This window comes from Mirounga angustirostris, unplaced genomic scaffold (genome assembly GCF_029215605.1).
Source record: "Mirounga angustirostris isolate CCGP_5_RB_7025 unplaced genomic scaffold, mMirAng1.0.hap1 SCAF_1, whole genome shotgun sequence".
NCBI lineage: Eukaryota > Metazoa > Chordata > Mammalia > Carnivora > Phocidae > Mirounga > Mirounga angustirostris.
The window spans coordinates 18,579,289-18,602,665 of NW_026991709.1; the positions used below are offsets into that span (position 1 = coordinate 18,579,289).

General features: G+C 40.3%; 1 protein-coding gene across 8 annotated transcripts in view; it reads left to right on the plus strand.

Moving 5' to 3' along the window:
- APP (amyloid beta precursor protein) overlaps positions 1 to 23,377 on the plus strand; it is a 258,489-nt gene that overhangs the window by 36,113 nt on the left and 198,999 nt on the right. For all 8 annotated transcript variants that reach the window (XM_064579840.1, XM_064579848.1, XM_045902608.3 and 5 more), the window contains exon 2: positions 22,193 to 22,360. In XM_064579840.1, the coding sequence (XP_064435910.1) occupies positions 22,193 to 22,360 (168 nt within the window). The remainder of the gene's footprint in view (positions 1 to 22,192; positions 22,361 to 23,377) is intronic.

Here is a 23,377-nt window from a genome sequence, read left to right on the forward strand (position 1 = left end):
TTTACACCGTATTGGAACTTTATGAAGTTCTTTATTTTTATTTTATTTATTTATTTTTTATTTTTTTGCATGTTTCTAAGTGCCTATGACTTTTGAAATATTCTGGTGGGGAGCACATAGTTATTCTTACCATCTGTTTTCTTGCTCTGCATGCTATATGTCATGTAAATTATTTTGCCTAGAGCCAGATTTGATGCTTTATCATCATAAGTTCTATGGGCACTTGGTGATACTCCTTGCCCTGTTCTGCCCCCCTTTTTAAATTAATTAATTAATTTTTTTTAAAGATTTTATTTATTTATTTGACACAGAGAGAAAGAGACAGCTAGAGAGGGAACACAAGCAGGAGGAATGAGAGAGGGAGAAGCAGACTCCTGGCTGAGCAGGGAGTCCGATGCGGGGCTCGATCCCAGGACCCTGGGATCATGACCTGAGCCGAAGGCAGGGGCTTAACGACTGAGCCACCCAGGTACCCCATCGCCCCCCTTTTTTTAATAAAAGATTTTATTTACTTATTTTGAGAGAGAGAGAGAGCATGTGGGGGAGGGGCAGAGGGAGAGCAAGAGACTCTTGAGCTGACCCCACGCTGAGCATGGAGCCCGATTGGGGGGCTCGATCCCATGACCCTGAGATCATGACCTGAGCGGAAATCAAGAGTCAGATGCTTAACTGACTGAGCCACCCAGGCTCCCCACCCTTGTTCCCCGTAAGACTTCTTTTTGGTTTTATTTATTTTGATTTACTCAAAATGACCTGGTTAAATTTTGCTTGGTCATTATTCATTTCAAGTATCTTAGCATGTTTTTCAAATTGTGTACCAAATATGATAAATGTGCTATATTTGTAATATATTAGAAGACTCCCATGGCCAAATACATTTGGGAAACTTGGTATATAAAAAAAAAAAAATGTTAAACTGGCTTCCTTATTATAGGATTTTCGCATAGCCTCCCAGATTCATCTTGAAGGGTCCATTTCCCGTGTGTGTTTGACAAGAGAATCACCCCCTCCCCCTTGCCCTGGGGAATAACTGTTAACATCTCTTGGAAACTGTTTTTGAGAACACTGATTTAGAAATTAAATGAGACATTTTTTAATACTTTGAAAAACATGTCTTAAACTCCACCAGGCCCTTTGAATATATGCTACTTAGTGATTAATAACACTGGTATGAGCTTGCAACAAAAAATTTCTTATGTGAGAGAAGTTCTCTGTAAAGAAATGCATTGAATACATTGTAGCTAAACAAAACCGAAAATTCTTAACATCTTGAAATTTCCTATAGTTCCTTCACCCTGTTTAGAATCCTTGACATTCACTGATAGTAAACTGTCAGAGTGGACTTCATGAACCTTATAATTGATACTTGAAACCTGCATGAATTTATCTCAGATGGTTCAAAAATACTGTGTCAGCTTGGTGAGTCAGATCTGCCACATTGAGCTTGCAGGTTTGTGGCTGGGTATGATGGCATTGTGTAGTTACTAGTTTGTCTCTTAGAAACAACTTGGCAGGCAGACATTTTGCAGATAATTGAGGAAAGATTGTCTATTTCAAGTGGCATAAGACATTCTTTAAACCAGTATGTCGTATCTGGTTATATAGTCAGCATTTTCTTTAGAACAGAAAATCCTCTCAGGATTCCTGAATAAGTAGCAGACATCTTTGTGGGGATAACTCTCAGGAGATTTCAAGTCCTGTATTTCATTAGTTCAGTCTCTCTGGATGTCTCAGGAAGCGCTCATACTAGAATCCCTTCTTTCTTCCTGCTAAATCCCAGCTGAGTCAATATGATTAGCTCTCTGTAAAACAAATGACCTGCTATCCATGTTATGGACATTTATGAATTTTAATCTCATAATAACCTATGTGGTGGGGTGTTATTATATCCATTTTAGAGATGAAGGAACTCAAGAGTTAGAGTTTTCCCTCCAAACAGCTGGTAAATAGTAGACAATTCGACCTCTCCCTTTTGATTTCAAGGTTCATATTGGTACCTTCAGGTGTGGGTTCCCTCAACCAGGTCCTTCTACCGGGACCCTGAACCATCTGTGAGCTCCCTGAGGTCTCTAGAGGTAGAAGCGGTGTTAGATTTGACTAGGTTTATAGGTGCAGGTACAGTATATGAGGAAGTTTCTGGAAACAATTTTTTTTTTAGTCATGTCTTTTCATAGGACTTTTGATTAATGTAACCTGTGAGCATACACGTGTTAGTCCTGTAGAGTTGATAAGCTATTCAAAGGGATTCCAGTGGTTTAGCCCTCTCTTGCTTTGTCTTGAGTCCTTCTTTATGAAATGATTGGTTAGAGTTAGGCCAGAATTACCCATGGGCAGAAGATCTGGTTGGATTTCTTGGTCTTGGACCCCTTGTAATGAGTGCATGATCCTGTGTTCTTGTCAGTGTTGCTTAGAAGCCGTTATCACCCCTTTTGTGTGTGTTCATAGGTAGGATAATTAACACTCAAGACTTTTTTTTTTTTAAAGATTTTATTTATTTATTTGACAGAGACAGTGAGAGCAGGAACACAAGCAGGGGGAGTGGGAGAGGGAGAAGCAGGCTTCCCGCCAAGCAGGGAGCCTGATGTGGGGCTCAATCCCAGGACCCTGGGATCATGACCTGAGCCGAAGGCAGATGCTTAAGGACTGAGCCGCCCAGGCGCCCAACACTCAAGACTTCTTAATTGTTAGGTTATTGTTATAGATTGACCCATAAAGAGTTAATACGTTATTTTTTTTATTATTGTCTACATAATAAGTAATACTGGGCCACTCTTGAGTGGGGTATTTTATTATCTATAGTGTTAATGACTTGATATTCCACATATCTTTTAAAAATCAACATATATCTTTTTTTGTATCTGTGGAAGGCAAGGTATATTTTGTACAACTTAGAAAGTTGTGCTTTTTACATTATTTCAGTTGAATTAGTTATTTCAGTGTTCTGGCAGGAAATCTATTTGGTTCAACTATTTGAGCGCCAATATTGTTGTAAGTTTTATCCTAGAAATACAGAGATGAGTGGGACATGACTCTTTCACCCTGAGGAAGACGCTAGGTCAGGGTTTTCAACCTAGGTGTGCTATTGACATTTTGAGCCAGGTAATTCTCAGTTTTGGGAGGCAGGGGGAGGCTACCCCAGTTCGTGATGGTATGTTTAGAAACAAAAGCAACACCAAAATTGTGACATTTAGCTTTCCTGAGACCCTTGAGCTTCTACCTAGAAACAATTCATGGAGCTCAGAATGCAAGGTGACTCATGATCCATGTGGGCTAAAAAGCTTTCCCTGGTAGAGATCCACTGCATAGCCTAACAGCATTGGCAAGACTGGTGCCAAGTTAAAGCAGCTCTTTCCTAAAGATTGGCTGTGCTTACAAAAGAAAGAGAGTGCATGTGGTTATTTGAGAGTTTACCTTCATTAGGCCAGAGTATTTTCATGTTAGGTGTCCCTCATGTCATTCCCTCTTTAGAAAAAAGCCATGCCTATAAAACACCTTCTAGCAAATCTGAAAGGGTACCTCCATTCTAATTACTTAGAATTCTTATTATTTAGAATTATGTACCATGAGCAGCTGCAGTAATGTAGGAAGCCTGACTCTGCATGCTGTTGTGGGCATATGTGTGTGTGTGTGGAGGGGGGGGGTTCACAGCTGTGTACTTCTCTTGGTTTATTTGAACAGATTTGTTTTAAAAGTTCAGCTTACATAAATAGCCCATGGGTAGAGTTCTTGGTAGAACTTAAATCTTCGCAACACATTGTAATGCTTCTCTTCCTCAGGGGCAGGCTATGGTCTGTATTGCATGGTTTTTCTCTATTTTAGGGCTTATCCCTCTGTGCAAATGTCAGAAAGATTTCCCTGTGGCCCAGGAATGAGTTAGTGATGGAAGATTCCAGACCATTCTTTCCCCAGGTTACATAGACACAGTATGCCATGACATATAACAACAACCCTGCACAGCTCCATTAAACATCTGCTAGTTTTGAAAATTAAAATAATTTCCCATCACTCAAGGCAATGAAATGCAGATGGATTGATCACCCATATTGATAAGAGAACTCCTGGTGTGATGGGCACACGGAGGTCATGGCAGAATGGGACATGTGCTGATCAGACTGGGGAGTGGTGACTAGAGTGACTATTCCTTTCCTTCTTCCATCCCATTGGGATGAACTTGAAATCTCTCGCATGATGTATTCTGACACTTGTTGCTGTCAGCTGGGCAGGTCCTGCACATTCCTTCCCCGCCACCAGCACCCCACGGGGTCCCATCCTTGAAATTCACAAGCCTCAGAGTTCTCTCCACCTCTGCTTCCATTTTCTGCCTTTGCTGCCCATTTTTCTCCTGCTGCTTAAGCTCATGCTGTGTCCTTGGCCATGCACTTCTCTCCTTTGCCTACACCCCAGGCTTGGCTTCTCCATTATGCATGGTAGGCACAGTGCCTTGGGCCTGTGATGCTCTTAGGGGCCCATGAAAATGTTTCAATTTTAATTTCTTTTAAAATCAGAAGGGGGGCGCCTGGGTGGCTCAGTCGGTTGAGCGTCTGCCTTCAGCTCAGGTCATGTTCCCAGGGTCCTGGGACCGAGCCCCGCATCGGGCTCCCTGCTCAGCGGGGAGTCTGCTTCTCCCTTTGACCCTACCCCCCTCATGCTCTGTCTCTCTCTCTCTCTCTCTCTCTCTCTCACTCTCTCAAATAAATAAATTAAATCTTTAAGAAAAAAAATCAGAAGGAAAAAACGACGGTAGTAATGAATATATGCTAAGGAATCTAGCCTGAATTAGTCACCTTTATACCACCATAGCCTTAAAATACCAGTTTTAATTTTTTTAGAGAGAAAGGGGTCCACAAAAGAAGATCATGTGCCCATGCGCTCCCCTCATACACAGATGGGTTGTTGCTCTCTCTGAAAGGTAGCAGTTAGCGCTCCTTGGCTATGGACATTATTACAAATTCAAGGTCATTTATACCTAACCCTGTCTTACCTTTCACACACGCTGTTCCCACACCCATGCCATGTACATTTTCTGCTCCAGTCTTTGGTCTGCCTATTCCGTGCCAACTCCCACCCATCTCTGCCTCCTCCAAATCAAACCAGCCACTTCTTTGTCACTTTAGTACCTTTTACTAGTGAGTGGGGCCTCCTCATTTTTGTCCCCACCATTGTGTGTCCATTGAAGTCCAGGATGTTTGGGTCACCCCTCTGCCCCCAGGCTTGAATGTATTCTGTACCTGGGAAATGTTGATTTTCATATAAGGCATCAAGCCAGAACTTTCCTGAAACATAACCCAGGAATCAAACTCTGAAGCCTTCTCTGTTAGAAGTGAGAAGGACAAATGTTTGATAGTCATCAGCATGTGGTGTTTCGCTTAGCTGTTCAACAAATAGTTTCTGTCTCTTCCTTGTAATATTTTCAGGTGTATTTTTTTACACTAGCCTTCACTTTAGGTGTTAGGTTACACAGAAATCTCTGAGAATCAGTTTCGTGCTGCTGAGGGCTTTCAGCTGCAGGAATGTTTTAAATAGTTGATTGGATGCTTTCTTTATTAAAGGAGTCTGGCCGCCCATACTGTTTGTGCAGATCTTGGAGTCTAGTGAGATAATCTGATTTTTTTTAAATGCTGCCTGAATTGCAAAATAGTGCTCCTCTCAGGAATGTGTTACCAAAAGTCAGGAAATTAACGATGAAGGTTATTGAGTCATGTAGATCACAAGCCACCTTGCCTTTTTGCACCATGTTTTTGTTTTTTGGTCTTAGGGTTGTTTTTGTTGTTGCTGTTGTTGTTTTGTTTTTCCTAAGAGGAGCCTGAGGTCCTCAAACAAGTCGGGCTCTTGCTGGCATTTGGGAGTTGGTAAAGACAGGAGTGTGGGTGCTGTATTTTCTTTTCTTGACGTTAGGAGATTTCTCTCCTGGTGCCACAGTAGAAAAAATTCCACAGGTATCTAAGCTGGAATTTATTTTGTATTGTTCCACGCCTTTGTCAATGATTGCATTTTCTACCTGCTGGTTATTATTGTTGTATTTTTCATGCCAGGCATTCCCTAATGCTTTCTATAAATGTTTATTGAGTGCTTGTAGTGGGAGAGAGAGAGGCAAGTACTAATGAGCAAAGAGAGTCTCAGGTAGACAGTGAAGTACGGATGGTTCATTTTATGATTTTGCGACTTTGGGATGGCCTGAAACGAAAATGATATGCATTCAGTAAAAACGGTACTTTTGAATTTGGATCTTTTCCTGGGCTCGTAATCTGTGGTACAGTCCTCTCTCCTGATGCTGGGCGACCGCAGCCAGCCGCAGCTCCCGGGGTAAACAAGGCGATCACGAGGGTAAACAACCAGCACACTGACAACCATTCTGTTTTTTGCTTTCAGTACCTTGTTCAAGGAATGACACGAGGTATTCAGCACTTTATTATAAAACGGGCCTTCTGTTAGGTGATTTTGTCCAACTGTGGGCTAATACAGGTGTTAGCACGTGTAAGGTAGGCTAGGCTAAGCTATGATGTTCAGTAGGTTAGGTGTATTAAATGCATTTTTGACTTAAGATATTTTCAGCTAACAATGGGTTTATCGGGATGTAAGCCCATTGTTAAGTCAAAGAAGATCTGTATCTCATCTTGTTTGCAAAGACTGGGAATCCTTGTTCACACACTTGAAGTATGTAGACATTATGTTTTCTTCTACTCTAACAGATAAAATTTAGATGAATACCTTCAGGTGGTACCATCAACTCATCCTCGTAGTAAGAGCACCCTACATACTTAATTGCCTTCATTTAGATCCTATCTTTGCCCCTAAATAACCAGTTGGTTCTGTTCTCACGTAGAGATAAAGAAGCTAAGATTCAGATGTTATGTCACTGAAACTGACATTGGAAGTAAGTAGGGGAAATGTAAGACCTCAGATATATGTGTGTGTGTGTGTGTGTGTGTATATTCTTTTGCTCCTGGTCTTCTATTGTTTCTGCAACTTTTTTTTAAACGTAGCCAAGAAAATAGAAATAGTCTTCACTGTTACCTCCCTTCAGAATTTTTTTCTCCTAGTATCATAGTTCATAACAGTCTATTCTGATAGGAAAGGCAATTCAAACAATTCTTATTGTGAGTCCAGAGCTCCAGAAAGGGAAAGCTTCTTTGAGAAATGGCTTGGTGCCTTATTGAAGAAGGATAATCTGCTTCTGCTTATCAGGCAAATAGTTTGAAACTTAAACTTTGAGTACTCTTCAGTGTTACAACTCTGGAGGAAAAGAAACAATCTTGGCTTACACTAAAAGTGATAAGTTAACAGAATACAATTTGAAAAATGAGCAGGAATGCTGTTGGAATGTTACCGTAGATTCCTCACATCAACATAATACTCTTTCTGAATTTCTATTACACTTGCAAAGCAGTTTTCTCCTAAAACAACAGTTCTAGTAATAAAAAGACAATAGCATGAGAATTTTAAGCAGACAGGAAAAGTAGATGATAGGTAAATATTATGCGACTTTGAAAGGAAATAAACCAAAGGACATAATGTAAATACCCTGTCTACATATTAAAAATAAGGTACTTCATGTTCTCCTCCTGAAATTGTTGTACAAATATTCTAAAAGTAGAAATAGAAAGGTGAATTTCAAGATCATGAATTCTTTGATGCCACTTGACATATGGATATTCGAACTCTTATCCCATATAACATGATTATTTATCATCTTTCTTGGTCCAACAGACTGTAGGTGGTTTCTTGTCTATGCGTAAATATTGAAAGTGTATGCATATGGGTGTCTGAAGAGGTATGAACAGAAGTAAATTGTAAATACCTGAATTCTTTTGTCTCCATTAACTTTCACAGAGTAAATTCTTTTATTCCCTCTTTCCCTTCCTGCTTGCCTGGTCTCCTCTCAATGTGAGTTGCTTCAAACAAAATTTTTCAGAAAACTTCTCATAAAATTTGTTATCATTCTTCCACTTATGATCTTCCTTGTTCATTGAAAACCATCTACTAGGGCGCCTGGGTGGCTCAGTTGGTTAAGCGACTGCCTTCGGCTCAGGTCATGATCCTGGAGTCCCTGGATCGAGTCCCGCATCGGGCTCCCTGCTCGGCAGGGAGTCTGCTTTGCCCTCTGACCCTGTCCCCTCTCATGTGTTCTCTCTCATTCTCTCTCTCTCAAATAAAATCTTTAAAAAAATTTAAAAAAAAGAAAACCATCTCCTAATGGCAAGGGCCAGTTGGTACCATTTTATAAGACACAAGCTCATGGGCCCATGCTAAAACATACAAGTCCCTTATATTTGGCACTTACAATGGCAGGTCAACTGAGAGTGTTTGGAACTGCTCCACCTCGAGCTAGTAGGAAATCAGATGGAAATGACTTCCTAGAGTGGTTAGCAGTGCTCTAAGGTTGATGTGTGTACCCCTCACCCCCCTGAGAGGGGCTCTGAGATTTTAATGTACATTGAAGGGACAGTATCCTATCTTAACTTACCGGCAAAATGCACATTTTTCTAAGGGTCTGTAACCTTGTAAGTATTTTCCTACCATTTTAGTACTGAAAACTATAAAGATATTAAAGGATATGGATAGTCTGTAATGTACCAGGCCCAGATGTATATACGGCTCCATCGCTAAGGACAGCCCAAGACTAGGGATCCCATTACCCATCTCTCCCCATGTTAGCCCTGTGTGTCTCTCTGCCTGTGTTGGGCTCATAGTGGCCTGGAACCTAAAACCTGGTCGAAGCTATGAAGGAAAGTAAGGATGAATTTCTGGGCTGACAAATGGTAGAGGAATATGCCCATTTTTCCTTCCAGTCCAAGTTGTATGGGTAACTCTAGGATGCAGATGTGCGGGTATGGCCCTCCTGTTCATGGTCTGATTAAGTGATAAACTGGCTCCATTTGTAAACCCACTACCTCTTTTGGAAGTTTGTTTTCCATTTTATGCCCCCAGCTACGGTTTGTTCAAAGACTTCTTGTTCTCTCTCTTCTCCCCATCTAATGATCGCTTGGGACTCTTTCTTCTGTGTTGGACATTATGAGTGGGTCAGTATTGCAGTGGTAAAAAGAAAAATAAAGAGAAAAGGAAGAACTAGACTTTAAAATATGCACTTATTTGTACCTTAAGCATGTCAGCGTATAAGCCTTATTATGCTCTAGAATATGCAGTGCTATTGATAAAGTCCATTTTAGAGCTGTGTCCTTAGATGGTGATGAATAGGATATATATTTTTTAAAGATTTTCTTTATTTTGAAAGAGCACAAGGGGAGGGAGGGGCAGTGGGAGAGCGAGAAAATCTCAAGCAGACTCCACATTGAGCTCAGAGCCTAACGAGGAGCTCCATCCCACAACCCTGAGATCATGACCTGAGCCAAAATCAAGAGTCAGATGCCCAACCGACTGAGCCACCCAGGCGCCCTGTGATGAATATGCTATTGAATAAAAGGTAAAGATAAGTGCATCTGCCAGGTGATGAGTGAGATATCTCAAGTACTAGGTCAACATCAGAGTCTTATATTAAAGAGAGAAATGATCCTAGGAACAATCCTGACAATTTAGCTTGCAAATTATGTAGGGACAGTGTGTTCCAAATCAATGAAATAAATTCTATCTAGAGCTCATAAATATTCTATTTACTTGGCTATGTCTGTGCGCTAAACCCAGCTGATATGGAGGCTTTAACTTCAGGTGCTGTCATGTGGGAGAAATCTGGTATGATCTCAACATGAGGTATCAAATGACAGAGGTACTTGTCCCAACATTCCAGAACTCTGTGCATCCCCTTTTCTCACCCTACCCTCTTCTGCACACACCTCCTACAGAGGGCCGAGCCGGGCTGTGTGTGGCCAGTCTCCTCGCTCCTTGTGTTCAGCAAGCACATGCTGCTCGGTGGGGTATGATCTTAATGTGAGTATTTAGTGATGAAATTTGCATGTTCTTTGCTGGGAGGAGTGTAATTAGAGTAAGATCTTGCATTCGCACAGCCACGTGGAAGATGTGAGGCAGGAGCATTGTCCATTTAATAGCATTAGACTGTTTTCATTAAAATATTTTCTTTTAAAAACATACTGAGTGAAAACAAAATACATTTAATTCATTTTTTAAAACCTGTCCATTTAAACAAATTGTCATTTACAGAGATCTAAAGAAATAGAATGAAAAATTTAGAAGCCCACAGAATCAGTCAGATACAAAGATAGTAGCAACTGGTTACCGTCTTCTTAAAAGCTTCAGGGCGTGTGTTTGGAGCATGGTCTTATTTATCCCCTACTCACATCTTTGTTTTCAGTTTTAGGAGGTAAAACCAAGAGAATATGGCTCATGTGCCACAGTTAAGCCATTGTTTTATCTGATCCCCGCCTTATATCAAATATTTATCAGGTTTCTGGATATAAATGTGCTGGTCTGTGCCAGTTGCACTAATTGAAGTCTGTCCTCACTTCCAAGAGATTATAAGAAAGACTGAGAGGAAGTGATATGAGTGCAATGAGATTGATGAGAGACAAATGGCTAATATGTTGACATGAACATTTATTACTGCATTTTAAATTCTGTCCTGGCTTGTGTCTGACATGTTTAGGGCAGCACTGTCTACTAGAAATAGGCTGTAAGTCACATATTTAATTAAAGATTTTCTAGGAGCCACATTTTTAAAAAGTAAAACAATTGGAATTAATTTTAATCGTATATTTTAAGTTTAACCCACTTATCATTCAACATGTGAAAATTATGAATGAGGTATTTTACAGTATAATCTTTCATACTAGGTCATCAAAATCTCAACTGGGACACTAAATTTTCATCAGAAAATTTTGGTAAGAGTTCATAAAATGGGGCACCTGGGTGGCTCAGTCGTTAAGCGTCTGCCTTCGGCTCAGGTCATGATCCCAGGGTCCTGGGATCGAGCCCCACATCGGGCTCCCTGCTCGGCAGGAAGCCTGCTTCTCCCTCTCTCACTTCCCCTGCTTGTGTTCCCTCTCTCGCTGTGTCTCTCTCTCTGTCAAATAAATAAATAAAATCTTTAAAAAAATAAAAATAAATTTAAAAAAAATGCAGTAACAGAAGGGAGCAAAGGTGTTTGAAGGTGGAGGGTAGTAGGCCCATAGGCTAACAATAGAAAAGACAGTAGAAAGGCAAATTTTGGAAGAGACCAGTATTTCACAAGCTGTGTGGGGTTGAAATCCAGGTTTTGAGGGGGAAGTGCCCAGCTGTGAGGGGTTCACACAAAATTTATTTGAGCCCAAGATCCTCCTGCTTAATTAAACTTTTGAAAACTCTTGACCTCTTCCAACTTCCTATCCAATTGAGCAACCTCCTCTGCAACTCTGGTAGATGATTATCCATCCACTTAAGTGGCTCCTTGAGAAGGTGCTCACCATCTCCATGATGTTCTTTCTCAGCCACTCTCCGTCACTGTTTTCACATTTAGAATTTTCCTTGTTGATTTTCCTTCAGATGTTGTCTTCTACCTTTATTTTTTCTTTTTATTAAAGTTACCTGATAAAAATTTTGTCTCCTTTGTCGACCCTAAAAGTAAAACAGCAGGTTATTTTACCAACATCTGGGTTTTTTGGGAATAGCGGAGGACTTGCAGCTTGGGACACACAAGCTTTGGCAAACCAAAGGAACGTTACTTTATAGAGAAAAGGAGGAAGTTGGGAGGGGCTGCTTTGAATAAAAGTTCATTGAAGGAAAGCCAGACTTAGAGTGGTGATGGCTTCCCATTGGCTGAGTTGTGGAATTTTCCTATTGGCTGAGCTTGTTGCTGGGCGAGGAGAAATTCTTAATTCCTGCTGGAGTAGCAAAGTAGGCTTCTTCCTGTTGAGAATGCAATTGAAGAGTAGTGGTAGGGTGTTAGAGCTCCCCCTTCTGGCATTCTGACTCCGTTTTAAGTGAGGTTTCCATTATTTGGTTTTCATTCCCTCCAAGGTAATCTTTCTTTAATTTTTTTAGTGTTTATCTAGAAATGTGACGACAGGACCGCCTGCCTGGCTCAGTCAGTAGAACATGCAGCTCCTGATCGCAGGGTTGTAAGTTCGAGCCCAGTGGTGGGTGTAGAGATTACTTAAAAATGAAAAACTCTTCAAAAAATAAAAAATAAAAATGTGAATACGTCCTTGTGGGTGTGACTTGGCACAGCAAGATTTCCCATGATCATCTGGGGTCCTATATTTGTAAGACATAAGAGTGCATTAGCTTTATTTTTTTTTCCCCTTTTATTTTCATCTCTTAAAACCTTTGGAAGTTTTTCTTATGGAACTGCTACCCAGCTATCTTTTCTGTCCTGTACTGCTTCAAAGAATTATTTCAAGCAAACTACAGGATATTGTATATACTTTTAAAAATTCCATTTGAAAAAGTTTTCTACCTTCTGGAATAATTTTGAGCCCCGATTCTATTACTTAGTACTTTAGTATTCCTATCAAATACATACCTGTATTAGTTTCTGTTGCTATGGTAACGCCACAACGTCACAACCCAACCCAAAATTCAGTGGCCTAAAATAATACCATTTACGGTAGCTCCCAGGCCTATAGGTTCACTGATCTTGGCTGAGGTCGGCCAGATTCAATAGAAAATAGTAAAACTTCAGAAACTGAACATGTATAGAATTGTTCTTGTGTCTAAAATGGAGAGAAGTAATAGAATTTGAATTTTTCTGGGTTGCATTATGTACTGAATCTGCCCTGTCAGAACTAGCAGCAATTATACAGGAAAATTGTTCATTTGTTATCATCAAATTTCTTCACAATGAATGACATTCAAACCAGCCTCTCTGAGAAAGCCAGTTTCTAGGTCCTCCAGCTTATTAGCAGCATGACTTAAATTCATTAACTCTAGAATGAGATTTAATAAAACACGTTCGTTTGAAATTTACTTGATCTCTACCAGTAAACCACATGTGTGTGCATGCATGTTTATTACTATTACTAACTAGCTGTATAGTATGTATATATACAGGGATATGCATATATCCCTGAAAATACAGATTAAGTAAGGTAAGGGTTGATGAACATGCATTAACAGTTGGAATGTTGGGGATTCTGGACCCCTGCTCTGCAGATTCAATTCACTACTTCTGATTTAAGGGAAGAACAAAATTAGGAGAAAGTTTTCATTTGCATTTCGGGGGAGATTTCTTAAAGAGGAAGCCACCAAATATTACTAGGTTGTTAACATCTAGTGACTTTTTTTAAAGTTTTTTTTAAATTTAAATTCAGTTAGCCAACACATAGTACATCATTAGTTTTTGATGTGATGTTCAATGATTCACTAGTTGTGTATAACACCCAGTGAACATCTAATGATTTAAATTTAAGAAATGCGGATTAAACATTTAAAACTGTAGATTTGCTTCCCCTTTTACTTCGTCTAAAAATAAAATTTTATTTTTTATTTTTTAAAGATTGTAATTTATTTATTTGTCAGAGAGAGAAAGAGAGGAGAAAGCACAAGCAGGGGTAGCGGCAGGCAGAGGGAGAGGAAGAAGCAGGCTCCCCGCTGAGCAAGGAGCCTGATGTGGGACTCGATCCCAGGACCCTGGGATCATGACCCAAGCCGAAGGCAGATGCTCAACCAACTGAGCCACCCAGGCGTCCCTAAAAATAATATTTTAAAAAAGCCAGAAACAGAGAACTGCAAAATATTACTTACCATAGTGGGAAAAAGTTATTTGAAAATAATATTCAAGATTGAAAAAAAAGCTTAAGAATTAGTAGAAGGAATACCTACCAGCTGGCTCAATAAGAAAAAAGCAAGCATAGCTTTTAGAGTAATCGCCGTGATTAGACTCGTAGGCAGGTTTTGAGCCTTTCTGATTATTTAAGTAGATGGGGAAGTGACTTATCTTGGTTTTTCTCAGAATCAAATGAGATCGTGAAAGGAAAGGCCTAAGTAGATGCTTTGATTTTTATCCTTACTCCTTTTCCTATCTCCCTGTGCACAAGGTCAAGGCTGATGAGCTAGCAATGCTGAGAGAGTCAAATAGTACAAAGATATGATAATTGTATGTTTTGTTGGGCAACTCTATGAAACATAGAAGTAAAACTTAATATTAAAGGGATAAACTAATTCTACATCAATGACCTTGAACAGAATTTGACTATTACCAGTGTAAGCACATTAGACAAAATTATGCAATGTATAATGTATAATGTTATATGTATGCATTCAGTTTAAATATACTACATATAAAATAGAAAACATTTACTGTGTAGGACTAAATGGGCATTATTGGATAGATCTTTTTTAGGCATATAGTTTGGTTGCCATCTATGAGGCTTTATTTTTTTAAATTCCAGTTTCAGATTTTATATCTGTTCTGGGCAGTGGACATCACTCTTTCTTAGGCCTGCCTAAAATCCATGCTGTAAGCGTTGGTAATTTAATTTTATGGGTGTTGAGTAACAAAGGTTTCTGTTGAGAGAGTTCTAGATATCCTACTGGCCACCAGCAGCAAGAATTATTTACTGGACTTGTTATGAAATGGAAGGAGTTTCGGGTCTGCTTTAGAATATCTGTCTTCTAAGCAGAAAGAAAAACTTGATATTGTCAAATGACAAAACTAAATTTAAGTTGTGAGTTTGATGTCCGTCACTCAAGAGAAAACAGCCATGAATTGGGGGAGCACAGTGTCCCACAAACAGTGGAGTAGTGAGTGTTCCCCAGGGAGCTGGGGCAAGAAAGAGTTTTAAAGAGCTTTAGAAGAGGCAATGCAGAAGCTGGGGCATAATTGGCTGGAGGTGGGAGATTTCCTTACAAAGCTAGCAGCTCCTGTTTTCTAGGGCAAGGTAAACTAGCTAAAGCTCAGTTGGCACATTGTGATTGGTGACCATTAAAATTTCTTGACAAGTGTTTCCCGTAAGTGCAGGCTGATTTAGGTTTAGATTTGTGTCGTGGGCCCCGGCCACTGGGGTGGTCTCCCATTTTCTGGGTCCCAATACAAGAATTCACTTTATCAATACCAGCAGAGACCATGGAGGGCTAACTTGTCATCTGAAGCCAGGTCAACCGTGCCCCAAAAAGAAAGTCAGATTTCAAGTAGTGAAATATATGGATTAGTTCTCAAAAGGAATCTTTTCTCTTTACTCACTCTTGTGGCAAATCTTGGGGCAGTTTAGCCTGAAACTCGAGAGCTGAAATAATTGTATTGTGCCCCAAATAGCGGATATAATGAACGAGGCCAGCTCTCCACACAGGTAAGCTGAAACTGTGTACAGTTTCTATAATCACATCTTGTTTTTCTGTGTGCTTTGGCCTCTCCATCCTTTCCCTCCGTAAATACATGAACCCACACACCAAGGGCAAAACCTAGGAAAATTGAAATTTTCTGTTTTAATTTGATAGTCATCCTGGTCCCATATACAAAACCATTAATGGAGTGGGTCCAACTCCCACCTCTGCCTCTTCTTAATACTGTGGCCTTGGATGAGTCCTTAACAGAGCTTTTTCCTTCTTAGAGTTGGAATGGATGATTTTACAGATTCTCCCAGTTCTGGGATTCTAATTTTAATTTGTTGCCCTCTTCTAGACACAAAATGGGCAATTACAGATGTTATGGTTCTGCTTATGATTTTGGGGGTAGGAGGGAGGCATGTCAAGGGAAACCTTACAGTCAGTCTTTTCCTTTGGAGAAAGAAAATTTATGTTAAGCATTAATGTACTGCATTTTCCCTTGAAAGGGGTTCACTCTCAGATCTTCTAGATCGTGATTCTAGAGAACAGTTAATTACATTGAAAATGGAAAATCTGAATGTTTTAAAAGTAAGTTTAAAAGCATTTTTGTGGGGTACAGTTGAGTTATGCCCAGTTTAAGGGAAAACTATATTTATGTGAGAAAATCTTGGGTATGATAGAAATAGTATCATTGTGTGCTTTTAAAAAAGATGCTATATAAGAACCTGGCTCCGCCCTGGGGATATTGTGCACTGATTAAATAGTACCAAATACTCCACCGTATGAGGCGAGTTATTCAGGCCAGTGAGAAGCCCGTTTAAATGGAGAAACCAGATGGTTTTCATTAGCCACGAACCTTAAAATTACATAAATCCACGGATGCAGCTAAGCTATGGATCCTTGCCCTCTCCTTGCCAAGCAAGACTTTTCAGCCAGCAAAACAGAGCGTTCCTTGTTCCCTTTCCCTTTTAGTCAGGACTGTGTGGGAGGAATGCTGCCAAGCCTGCTCTAGAAGGAATTTTGATCTCCTTGATGATAATAGAAACTTTTTTGGGAAAGGGAACACCCAGTGTGAAAAAGACTGCAGGGGAACTTGTAGGAGAGGCTGGTTTTGCCCTTGGAAGGTGCATCAGTTCTTGGTGTAAGTTTCTGGGTTCAGCTCCACAGATGGGCTTAAATTAGGTATATATGTTTGTTCTTGTTTATGTTAATTTCCCATTAAGCCCTTGTAAAGCCTGTTTTCTAAAGCTAACTTGCTTTGGAAAGTCCATTTTCATTTCAGTACTCTATATATTATGGGCCTAACATATTTTTCTGGCAGCAAAGGATTGTTTCTAAAAGATAACAGCATTTTTAGGTGTAATATTTCAGTCTCTGTAGTTCAGGGCATTCTGTAATAAAGAGGCTGTTGATTTGGAGGCAATGTGTGGACGCTCCATTGTTTTAGCCGGTTATTTTGCTCATTGTCACTGTTTCCCATGGGAAAGCATCTGGTCTTATGATGTCAGTGTAAAGTCATTCCATTTACAAGAATTATCTTCATTTTCAGTCTTTCAGAAACGCATGCATCATGAATGGCCAGTTATTCCAGGGTTCCGATCTTTTAGGTGTTGTCTTGCGATTCTGCAGTCACCTTATGTTACCTCAGATAGCGTTATTTAAGATGAAAACAAAATTAAAATATAATTGTTACTTAAGTGGCTCTGTTTCCCACCTACTAAAGCTTTGCATTTCATTTCTGTTAAAAGGAGAAATGTTTTTAAAAAGTTAGGAATAATTCTCTGTAGGATGACTTTGACAGAGTACACATTTTCATTAGCAGCAAATAACTTACTCTAGGACCCAATGATTTCAGTTTTAACAGTGTCCACATTAACAGGTCTTGAATTGGACCCTGCATATGATTTATTAAGGCTCCATTCGGAAAAAGGGATTTGAATAAAACTGTCAGGCCCTTGGATGATGGCTAAGTATTATCTCCTGTGTGACCAAGGAGATGGTTTCCTTCTGGCTCTGTGCCAGGGCAGGGCCCCTCCCCGCCCTTGTAGCAGCGATGGGGGGGCTTTGTTGCTTTGTTTCTTAAACCCAGTTATCTGATGTAGGTGAGGATCCTTGTGGGTTGTCTTTTTTTTTTTTTAGTTAACTGAGCCAGGAATATGTTACTTAAAACATGGAATTCTTTGCAGGTGGGCTTCCGTAAGAAGAGAAAAGCTTCTTGTTCAGTTTGCATCACCCAGCTAATTGCTGTGATCTTGTACACAGCTGGTGCTGGCATGGGAAAGAATTTTTGCCCAAAAAACATGTTTCTGTGAATTAAGTATTAATTTGTGAAGGGGCTCTTGTAATGTCAAATGTAACAGATGCATACATACAGCCAATTTTATAATTTCTGGTATAATAATTGGCCCTAATTATTGAGGAATCAAAGTTTGAACTCTTAAACAAAATCTCCACTGTCAGAAAATGGAGCGTGTTAATGATCATGATTCTCTGTAATTTTTTAAAGTTAATATTAGATCTCGTCTGGCGAAAAATCCAAAAGGAACTGAAGCATAGCTCTTATGGTGTTAACTACTGTTGTTAAAAGGGAGAGATCACAAGGCAATTAATGTTTTCCAGCAGGGGCGCCTGGGTGGCTCAGTCGATTAAGCATCGGACTCTTTTCTTTTTGAAGATTTTATTTATTTGAGAGAGCGCATGAGCGGGGGACGGGGTGAGCAAGGAGCCTGATGCGGGGCTCAATCCCAGGACCCCGGGATCACAGCCTGAGCAGAAGGCAGACGCTCAACCGACTAAGCCACCCAGGTGCCCCTAGTCAGACTCAGCTCGGGTCTTGATCGCAGGGTCATGAGTTCAAGCCCCTCATTGGGCTCCCACACTGGGTGTGGAGCCTACTTAAAAAAAAAAATGTTTTCCAGTAATATGATGGGGCCAGAATCAATTCATTTGAGATGTGAGAAGGATCACCACCACTTGGGTAGTGAGCTTGTACAAACATACACGCAGGTGGCCTGAAAAGAACCATAAAGTCAAAGAAAGGGAAGGTGACAGAAGGCAGAATGGAAGAAATAAAAAGAAGTTAAGGTAGGAACAAAAGAAAAACATTTACTTGATGTGTTTGTCAGCTAGGATGACTAATTGTCTCAGCTTGCCAGGGACTTTCCCGGTTTCAGCACAAGACGTCTCACATCCTGGAAACCCCTCCATCCCAGGCAAACTGGGATGGTTCGCCATCCTGTTGTCAAGGCAAGGACAAGGCTTAATTTACTGCTTTGTCCCCAAAACGAGTTCAGTGCCTAGCATGTGTTGTGTACACAAACTTACTGATTAAAGAAATGTCAGTTGCTGCCATTTATTATGGGGGTTACATTGGAGTTGCCTCACGGCAGCTAGGGTTGAAAGAGTGAGATCGCGAAAACTTTTTAAAGAAGTTCGAAGAGAAGCAACCCCTCCCCGCAAATCTGTAGGAATGTCTTCCAGTATGGAACTCTGAAGGACTGCGAGTTAGTAATGGGATAATCAGAGGAGTAAGGGGAGCCACAGTAGTTCATTGCAACAGAGTCCAAGGGAAAAGACTTCCAAGGAAGAATTCGTGTGTGGCCAAGAAGTTGAAAAGCAACAGGTACTGAAGGAAAAGCCTGTTTGGTTTCTCCAGAGGCCATATGTGACCTTTGAGAAAGCAATCTGAGTTGATGGGTGGAACATAAGCCAGATGGCAGGGGGCTTAAGAGGCTGGGGAGAAGGTGGTGTCAGTGAGTGTTGAAATCACCCGCTGATAGAATTGGTTGTTAAGGAAGGGGATAGGCAGACGAGGCCCATTGGCCAGATCTGGCCCACCACCTGCTTCGTCAATACAAGTTCATTGTAAAACAGCCATGCCCATTTTTCCGTGTTGTCTGAGGCTGCTTTTTTATTGTAACAGCAGAGTAGAATAGTCACAGCAGAGACTCTTTTGCTCACAAAACGTAAAATATTTACTATCTGGCCCCTGACAGAAGAAATTTGCTGACCCCCTGCTCTGGAAGATAAGACCAAGTATGTTTTTGTTTGTTGTTTGCTTTTTTCCAGTAGAGATCAAAGGCTATTTATGGATGTCTTATGGAGCTGGAGAAGGAAGAGCATGTGAGGTGTCTGTTGCCATGTAGCAGGTCACCCCAAACCCAGTGGTTTCCGAACACCAAACATACATGTTGCTGTATCTCAGTTTCTATGGGTCAGGAATTTGGGCGTGTCTTTCTGGGTGGTTCTGGCTCCAGGTTTCAGTCCTGCCAGCCAGGGCTGCAGGCCTGCAGGCCTGCAGGCTTGATGTGCCTGTAGGATATTTCCAAGCTCACTCATGTTTCTGTTGACAGGAAGCCGTGGTTCCTCATCTCGTTATGTGGGCCTCTCCGTAGGGCTGCCCGAATGTCCACACAGCGTGGCAGCTGACCTTCCCCCAGAGAGCAAGGAAGAAGCCATGGTGCCTTTTATGACCTCTCCTTGGAAGTCACATATTATTTTTGCCCTATTTTATTTGTTGCACAGACAGAACTTTATGCATTATGGGATAGCACTGACAAGAGCTTGAATACCAGAAGCCAGGGTCCTTGGGGGCCTTCGTGGAGGCTGGCTGCCACAGAGAGAGAAATTGGCACTTAAATGTTCCTTGAGGAGAAGGTATGGAATGAAGGGCATTTTCACTGACGAGGAGGTAGAAACTATAGTGAACTGATTAGGGAGAATCTGAGGTACAGAGAAATTTTGAGCTACCAAGGGGGGAATTCATTCAGTAAAATAATTACCAACTGTGGTGGGGGACCATTAGTTTCTCTGTTCACTTAGAGATAAGTTACCAAGAGTCTGCTAAGACTGGAAATCTTTGGGACAGGGAAGGAGTTTGAGCAGAATGAAGTATGGTGGAGAATCCAATAGTGATTTTGTTAATAGACTGTAAATTCCTTGAAGGCAAGGGCTCATATTTTACATAGAAATAAATAAATAAATTTTATATATTAAAAATATTTTTATATCCTCCACAGCATCTCATATAGGGCCTTATCTATAGGTATCTGATGATTATTTGACTTTCTTGCAGTGTTACTATCTTAACTACTTATTTCAATAAAATTGACAGAACTTGTATTCTGATTTTTAGAATCAAGGCATTGAATTTCCTCCTATTCCCTCAGGAAAGCTGTGAAACTTAAGTTTGTGGAGCATTCTGCTTAGGCTGGTTTTTGCATCTGTTGGAAAATGAGACGTCCAGGTTCTGGCTTGGAAATTGCAGGAGGTGGCAAGGGGCCCAGACTGGGGAGTCGAGGGGTCCCAGCTATTCTTGTTGATTCTTGCTGACGACCCGATGCTGTGGCTTCAGCTGCTCTTTGTTACATCTGGCGATGTAGAGGCAGAATTTTGTTCAATATACTTTATAAAGTAGAATTAGATATGTAGAGAATGTTACCTGAAATATGGTTTTAGAGATTTTGCCATGAGCTTTTGCACTCGGGTCTGTGATGGATCTCAGCTGGGTTCAGTGCAAGATTTTTTTTTGTTTTTTAAACAACATAAATCTGTGGTTGGGCAAAATATATACGAAGAGGACTAGATGGACAGATGTTTGATCTATTTTTACATTTCTGTGGGAAGAAATGTCAAGAAGCTATTTCCTAACTGAAATCTCTCAGTGCAATTTTAGTGTTTTGTTTTTTATTCCCTCCTGTGAACAATTTTTAGAAACGATACACTTTATTATAGAATCATCCAGTTCTGGACGGTATGAATGGCTTCTGGTGGAAGTTTACTCTTCGTGACATGGCTATCACCCATTTCCTCAGCAGCTGGCTTTAACAAAGGAGGAATTACTTTGCTTAATGTGTCTTTTGATTCCCTGGTTTCGAATAATGCTTTTATTCCTGTGGATTTATTTTTTATCTCTTGCTGATTTTTTTTTTAATCTTTTGACAGATCAGAACCCATTAAGTGAAATTTGAAAAATACTTCTAGAAAGGTAGTGTCTGTTCACAGAAGGGTTTGCAAATACAGAAGGGCAACCTTTTCAGTTATTTTGGTGAAATGGTACACTGCCTGTAGCTGTAATAGCTAAGACCTGTTAAGAGCTTACCACACAGCAGGTGCTCTGCTGGACCCTGAGAGAGAGACCTTGCTGGGTCTTTAAGGTGTGCTCGGGGAGGTGAGACTCCAGCACCCTTAACCTGTTCTTAAGAGATGAGAGAGTGATGGGACGCCTAGGTGGCTCAGTTGGTTAAGCATCAGGGTCCTGGGATCAAGCCCCAAGTCAGGCTCCCTGCTCAGCTGGGAGTCGGCTTCTCTCTCTCCCACTGCCCCTCTGCCCTGCCCCTGCTCCCTCCTTGCATGCACTCCGCTTTCTCGCTCTCAAATAAATAAATAAAATCTTATATATTTAAAAAAGAGCTAAGAGTGTTAACCAGAGAATATTCAGGGGAAAACCAGTTGGAATGGTCAACATATTCAGTCACATTTGTGCATGGTAAATTCTACAGTAGTTTTTATGTTTAGAAAATCATAATGTCACTTGCTCCCTAAGAAGGCACACGGACACCATGCCCTCGGCTCTGGGAGGTACTGTATAACTGACTCTTAGACTTGGTCATCAGGCAGGGAATTGGCATTGTTCTTTGTGTGAGTCAGTTGGAGGTTATTATGAGAATATGGTTTCCTCCAGAGTGATTATTTTTATTGCAGAAAAACACCTTATTTTATTTTCAGAACGTTTCAGTAGACATGGCAAAATCTACGGGGGATTGCATAAACATTTCAATGAATAAATTCTTCTCAATATTATTAATGCCTGTATTTCAACATTAAAAAAAAAACACTAAGATGGTTGGAGATGTGTGTAGCCTACATAATACTTAAGGGAACGTGGAAGGCAGGGCTAATTCCTACTTGCAAGAATTTCTGGAAGTGAGAATGAACTGTTTTTGGTATTGCTGCATGCCATGTTCCTCTTTACAACCCTTCCCCAACCACTTCCCCAGAGCTGTGGATTTGTGTAACTAACCTGAACTAATTTTTTTTTTAGGTGCCCACTGATGGCAACGCCGGCTTGCTGGCAGAACCTCAGGTTGCCATGTTCTGCGGCAAACTGAACATGCATATGAATGTGCAGAATGGGAAGTGGGAGTCCGATCCTTCGGGGACCAAAACGTGCATTGGCACCAAGGAGGACATCCTGCAGTACTGCCAAGAAGTAAGTCCCTTCCAAGAGCCGGGCATTCGTGTTGGATCACATGCATGTGTTTTTTTTAATTTCGCTTCTGAAGTATTGATCTTTTATCTCTTGCAGTGAAAATCTTGGTTCCTTTGTTTTTTTTTGTTTAATTTTTTTCCCAGTTTTTTATTGTGGTACAAATATACACACAGAGAATTGATCATCATAACCATTGTACAGTTAGGTGATACTAAATACATCCACAATGTGCTGCCATCCATCCCCAGAACTCTTATGCTTACCTCTTTTTTTTTTAAAGATTTAAAAAAAAATTTTTATTAATTATTTTTTTCATTTAAATTCAGTTAATTAACATATTACGTATTACTGGTTTCAGAGGTAGGGATCAGTGTTCCATCAGTCATGTATAATACCCAGTGCTCATTATATCACGTGCCCTCCTTAATGCCCATCATCCAGTAACCCCATCCCCCTATCCCCCTGCCCTCCAGCAACCCTCAGTTTGTTTCCTATGATTAAGAGTCTCTTATGGTTTGTCTCCCTCTCTGATTTCATCTCACTCATATGTGGAATTTAAGAAACAAAACAGAGGATCATAGGGGAAGGGAGGAAAATCTTGGTTCCTAATGATTCACTGTACTATCAATATATTTATTTGCTTTACCATCTACAATACATAGAAATTTTTTTTTTTTAATTGTGATGTCATGTTAGAACCATCGATAAACCAACTGAGTAAAGTTTAAGATCTCTTGGCACTTCATTTATCTTTAGAATATATCCCACTATGGTTTCACAGGCAAGACAATGTATTGAAAGTTACTAGAATTAATTTTCCCTGTTTATGTTACCAATTTGATATATTTTCCTTGTTTATATTTAATTTTAGTCTTTCACTCCTTATTAATTTTGTTTTTTGAAAATGTAAGACATTGACATTGTTAAAACTTAGAAGCTCTGTAAAAAGTTACACTCAGAAATCTTGCTTTGCCACCCGTCCTCTATTGATCAACATTTTCATTGTTCCTGATTTAT